General features: G+C 44.4%; 1 protein-coding gene across 3 annotated transcripts in view; it reads left to right on the top strand.

Annotated features, from left to right (window-relative positions):
* Positions 1 to 273: 273 nt before the first annotated feature.
* Positions 274 to 6,000, top strand: part of SLC10A7 (solute carrier family 10 member 7) — a 139,636-nt gene continuing 133,909 nt past the window's right edge. For all 3 annotated transcript variants that reach the window (XM_084205183.1, XM_084205185.1, XM_084205186.1), the window contains exons 1-2: positions 274 to 391; positions 3,818 to 3,900. In XM_084205183.1, coding sequence (XP_084061309.1) covers positions 292 to 391; positions 3,818 to 3,900 — 183 coding nt within the window. In that variant the 5' untranslated portion in view covers positions 274 to 291. The remainder of the gene's footprint in view (positions 392 to 3,817; positions 3,901 to 6,000) is intronic.

Below are 6,000 nucleotides of genomic sequence, written 5' to 3'. Positions count from 1 at the left end.
GGGGCGGGGGCGACCGGAGCCAGTGGGGGCCCCGGTTGCGCGCTGCCGTGCGGGCGGGCGGGCGGCAGCGCGGGGCTGCGCGCCTATTAGGAGGTGCGTGGTAGCGATGGCGGCGGTGGGTGAGACCTTTCCCGTCAGCGGATCCGGCTGGCCCTGCCGGCGGGCGGTGGGGCCGCGCCCCGCCCCGCGCCCGCAGCAGCCCCGAGCAGCCGAGCGGCACCGGACCGAGCCCGGCCGAACCGGACCGAGCGGCGCCGGGCGGAGCCGATCCGCTCCGCGCCGGGCAGCGCCATGGGGCTGCTGGAGCGGCTGAGGAAGGAGTGGTTCATCCTCGGCATCGTGCTGGTCATCGCTGTGGCGCGGCTGGAGCCCGGCGTCGGCGTCAAAGGCGGTGAGTACGGGCGCCGAGTGCGGGCGCCGTGCCCCGGCAGCCCGGCGGGGGCACCGGGACTTTGGCAACTCCCGGCGGCCGCGCCGCCCCCGCGCCCCGTCCCGCCCGTGCGGGGTCCCTGCCCTCCATCGGCTCCTCTTCTTCCCTGCTGCCAGCCCCTGCTCCCCAGGAGCCCGGGAACTGCTCCCGCCTGTGTTCCCCTGCCCTCGCTCGGCACCGTACCGGCGGCTGGAGGAGCATCCTGCTCTTTTGGGATTAGGAGTGATGGAAGCCAAGTGGTGGCTGGCTCGGAATGTGCTCCTGTTCAACTAAGTCAGAACTTCCAGAGCTGTGGGCGCGAAGTCCCTGCGGCTCAGGGTATGGATTGCTGCCGTCTGGGAGCTCCCCCGGAGGTGTAGCGAAGGAGTGTTGTGGTAAAGTCTCAGGTGCTGTGTTTTGGCCAGACCTTTTCTTTCGCTTTATAGTAGAACATCTGTGTTTTAAAGTTTTGCCTTTTTTTTTTTTCTTTTTGTCTAGTTGTTTTTCTCTCTTACTTCCTCATGGAAGCTGGGGGAAAACAGGGAAACTGATCCTGTGGGGAGTGGTAGTGTGAAAAAAGTGCACAAGGGGCAAAGCAGATCTGTCCCTTGCAAAGCAGGGAGGGCTAGTCTGTGTCCGGAACAAGGGCTGATGAAAGAGCCGCTGTTATTTAAACATAAGCAATGTATCTTTAAGTATAAACGCTGGGGGTGTATCCTGGCCAGTTTCCATTGGAACTTCAGCTCCAGACGTTCGCAGATTTCAAGAACGAATTAAATTTTGTATTTCTCCTTCCTAATTGTTTGCCGATGGCTTGAGAAAAGGGATGTAGAACACTTCAGTAGGATTCCTCTAGCAGTTCCATGTTATGTGAGAGGAGGAAGAATCTATCCGTGCTTTTATAGGCAAAGGGGGTTTTTTAATTTTTTTTTTCTTTTTAGCAGAGCTGAAGTTTGAGGATAGACAGCTTCTCACTGAGGAGTCAAACTTTTCCCACCTAAGAGGTTCTGGGAAAAAAAGAAAGCGATTAAAAAAAAATATGGCTCTGAACAAATGCTGTGGCAACTAAGGCTCCAGTACTTCATGGAGTTCAGGGTAGGCAAATTCCTGCTGTGCAAGGATCCCTTCTATCATCGGTGAACTGTTCTGCATGGGTGAATAGAACCCACGTGGAGCTTCTTGCAGGATCCGTGCTGTGCTTTCCTCAGACCTTAGAGACGACTTGAAATTGATAGTATCAGGTGTTTTGTCCCTTTCTGCTTTGAGTGCCGTGCTAATTGTTAGCAGCCGTGTGGGAGGTCCTTTTAACTAGAACAGGAGATAATTGTTCCTCGGCTCACTTCCTGCATGAAAGCACTATGATGGAGCACTTCATTAAATTATCCTGCTGCAAAGAGATGTCAAGCTTTGACACTTTATTGTTCCTGGGACAACTTGCTTGAAAAATCTTGGAAGCATTGATTGAAAGGAGTGAGCATATGTTCTCCATGGTGGTATCCCCTCCTTTGAAACTATGGCATCTTGGTGCTCTGAGGAAGAAAAATATTTCTTTTTAAAAGCAGAAAGAGGTGAGGAGTGGGAAGTATCAACACATGAAAAAACCTTAGTTTGTCATCTTCCAGCTGACAAAGCCATGCATGGTAATTTGCAGGGCTTTAGTGAATGGTATGGATGGTCCAGCATCCATACCCGTGGAAAATTGTGCCATAAATAACAAAGATTTGTGTTGTTGTCACCTTCATGACATAAGCCAAGCCATTTCTGTGTGTTTTCCTATTTGATAAATGAGCCCATTTAGTTCCTTTGTGAAAAGAATTTTTCTGTTGTGGCCAGAGAGAGTTCCCTGTGCTCCTTGAGTGTGTGGTTGCTCTGGTAGTAGAGGCTTCTCCTGGGAGGAGTTCAGGTAGCCCAGTGAAAAAGCAGAAAAAATTGAGTCCTGGAAGAACCTCTGTTTTAGCCAGATTAATCCACTGCCTCTCTGCTGTATGTGCATGTACACAGAGACTCTAATCTTCTAAAGCATTAGAAAAAAGAGGTGATTGTGTCTATAAAATACAGTTTTCTGTAGAGCTATACGTATATTTATAATCTTCTGGGTTCCTCCCCCCCATCTATTCAGTTAACGTGCCATAATTTTGCAACTAGTCATGTGCTTTGTTGCAACTGTAACTCTTGCATTTCCTGTCTTATTTTTACCTTAGTCTTCATGTACTTAGCTTGGTGGAAGTTTCTTGGTTATTTATTTGGGGGTTTTGTTTGTTTGTTTTGGTGTTTTCTTGTGTTTGGCACACCCAGTTTTAGTGTCTTGTCAGCAGAGTTCTCTCTGAGAGTAGGATTCATGTTGAAATTACTTGAGATGCAAATTTGACTTGTACAATCAAGTCCCTCTGATTTAAGGACCATTGACTTTACTCCAGTGTGACCATCAATGTATCATTCATCCAGGGGAGCAGAAAGGTTCCTCTCTTCTGCAGTGGTGAGTCAAGGCTGCCTTGTTTGCTGCTGCAGTTTTGCTCAGGACAACTTAGGGTCACTTGTAGAGTGAGGATATTACTTTGGTCCTAAGTAGACTGCTAATATTTTCTTTCTAATGTAATATCTGGTTGAATGCTTATGGAAAAATGAGCACATATATTTTATGCCTGGTGGCTTCTGAAGGCAAAGTGTATTAAGAGAATTTGTCATTTTTATAGGAGTGTAAAAAAGACTGTATTTTAATCTCCCTGAAAAAAGTATATAAATATATACAAATGTAGGCCTTTAATACAGAGAAATCCTTGGTAGTGCAGGCATCTGCCCTTGCTGCTCTCACTGCAGCAGTGTCTGAAATGTGTTATTGTGGGCCTGGAATGAACCATTTTGAACCATTTTCTGTTGTGAGGGGAATAGCACAGAATTGTATTGCCCTGAGGAAATCATTGCAAAGTGTGATTTGGGTTCTTGTGTGCAGGCAGCCAGACAGGTATGTGTGTGTTGCAGGGAAAGAAGTGAGAGGTAGCCATGTGAGGGATGTCAATGGCCCTGTGAAGGTACCAGCTAATATTTTTATTGGAGTGTATGGTTTGAGTTTGCTGATGCTGTAGGGATAGTCTGATGGCAGAACTGTGAAAGGCTTCCCTTTTTCAAATTTCCAGAATTTGCCTGTGAGTTCCCAGTGGCCTCTAATCATGGAAGTCAAATTTATATGATGACCTAACTCACTCTGCACTCACTGGTTTACTTTTATTTAAAAATGAATAGCATACTTTCTGTAACTTGATAGAAATGCCATTCTTTTTATTAGAGACTTTACTGATTAGACTTTCTCCAGGCATTTAAGTATTCTCATTTAAATCTCTGATATAGTATATGAATATCATTTTCTCTTTGACTATAACTCACTTTGTTCTCTATGTCTGTATTTTTTAGGACCCCTGAAACCAGAAATTACCATAACTTACATTGCTGTTTCAGCTATATTCTTTAACAGTGGACTCTCCTTAAAAACTGAGGTACTGTAATTTCTTATTTCTTCATTCCTGTTATGCTCTAAAAAAATTTGTGTTCTTTTTGATCAGATTTGAATGTAATTGGAATGGTGGTGGTACTGGGAGGATGACTAGCAAGAGAAGATAAATGTTAGGTGTTTAAGGAATAACCCTCCTTGATTTCAGCAAGTGCTTCACAAAGCTATGAAGATGATGAGAACGATAGTGGGAATAAATGTCACCCATCCACAAAGGGTGGGTGGTCTGTCTCTGCACAGCTTTAACTAAATGGAAGTGATGAGCACAATTTGGGGGCTGGATCTACACCCTGATTGTGGCCCAAACCCAAATCAGGGTGAGATGCAGCTGTTCACTGCTGGATTAATGGGAACAAAGACCTGGTGGCTCTAAGTCACCTTGTTTGGTAGGGCCAGGGCAGCAGCTAGGATCAGCACAGAAGGGTTCCTATGCAGATACAAGGGCAAAGTCTTGGCAATGTTTTCATACAGGTTTTTGTTGTGGACAGGTGGCTTTGAGGTACCTACACTCTGGTGCATATCACAGGCACTGAGATTTGTTTAAAATTTTGTGTCACATGTTATTCAAAGAGGAACAGTCTAGGATTCAGAAGAAATAAAGGGGCATGTGAAGGAATCACTGAGAAAGGAGATAATGGCTATGTGCCAAGAAGAGAAGGAGCAGCCAGAGTTGAAATGAAACACTGCACATCTCTGCTAGTCTGGTTTTCTGATTCCTTTGCCCTGTTGACTAACAGGGGATGCTATTCATAAGTTGCATGGTACTAATGCCTGAAAGAATCATCACAAGTTTGTCCAGTTATCTCTTGGTGGATGGGATTTGAGTGAACACTGTGCAGTCAATAACAAAAAAAGTCTCTCCACCTGTGTCATGGTTATAGTAGTGAACTTTCATCCTTTCAACTTCAATGGAAATAAGCTGTGGAGGGGCACTCTCTCCCACAGAGAAGAGAACTCAAAACACAAACCTGAGTAGTATTAATAGAGTGAAGTTTTCTTCTTTCAGGCTTAGGTATCTTTGCATGCAGAGAAAAAAAAAAAATTTCCCCTTTCACTAGTTTGCATCCTTGAAACCTTGTATTTGTAAAGCAGCTGTGAGAAATCAGTAGCATTGTCAAACCTTGATTAGATTCTCCATCCTAGTTTACATCTGACTTCTTCCAGTTAAGGTGATGTGGCTGACAGTTTTCTGGGTAATGTGTCATGTCTTACTTTGAACTTACATAACTTTTTTCCATCTATGGCATTAAAAGCAATATATGGATGTAAATGAAGCTTTTAGAGGAGCTGATGTTTATGTTCAGGTAGCTGATCTCAGATTGCTTTGGGAGCAGCAGTTAGGGCTAGTGCTGTTATCCAGCTTCATGAATAAGCTTGGCCTTTCCTGAGTTTCTGCCATGGGGGTAGAAACCAGAAGAAGAAAATAATTTCTCACATTGTAGCTTGTGCTGTTACTTTCTAAAGTGTATGTTAAAAAAATCCTTATATGTGTTAGGTGGCCAGGTTATGTTTTTATTAAAATAGTTTGAGGCATGTTTTAGTTGTTTAAGGCACAATCTTTATAAAGCTGGTATTATTACTCAATATGCCTTTTTATTGGATTGCAAAGTATATGGTTTCTGCTTTTGGCTTTATTTGTTCTTGACCTGCATATCAGCTGTTCTACCTTAGACAATGCACTAGTTAGATGGAAACTAGTGTTTGGTATGCTTTATGACAGGATGAAAAGTTGGTAAGTGTTAACAGAGGCCATCTGATAAATCTGACAAAATTAGAAATAACTGATGCTCTTTTAAGGTTACACTTCTGGTTTAATCTGCTGTGTAAGTACATGCTCAAAAAATTTTGCTAGTGTGTTCAGAAAGCATTTTACAGAATAATTGGCAACATTCAAGGAGAGCCTGTCTGTGCATGGCCTTGTTACACTTTCAGAACCAGAGGTGACCAAGGTCCTCTTACATTTGTAGAAATACTCAGCGTTCTCTGACAAGAACATTTCATTCCACCTTAATATAATGCTATTTCAGTTTGCAGTGACTGGACAGCTTGCTCTTTTAAAGCAAATACCTCCCACAGGGCCCCAGAA

Source organism: Fringilla coelebs (assembly GCF_963513975.1).
Source record: "Fringilla coelebs genome assembly, chromosome: 4".
NCBI lineage: Eukaryota > Metazoa > Chordata > Aves > Passeriformes > Fringillidae > Fringilla > Fringilla coelebs.
Note: the sequence above shows the minus strand (reverse complement) of the source record. Positions and strands in the feature narration are given on the sequence as shown.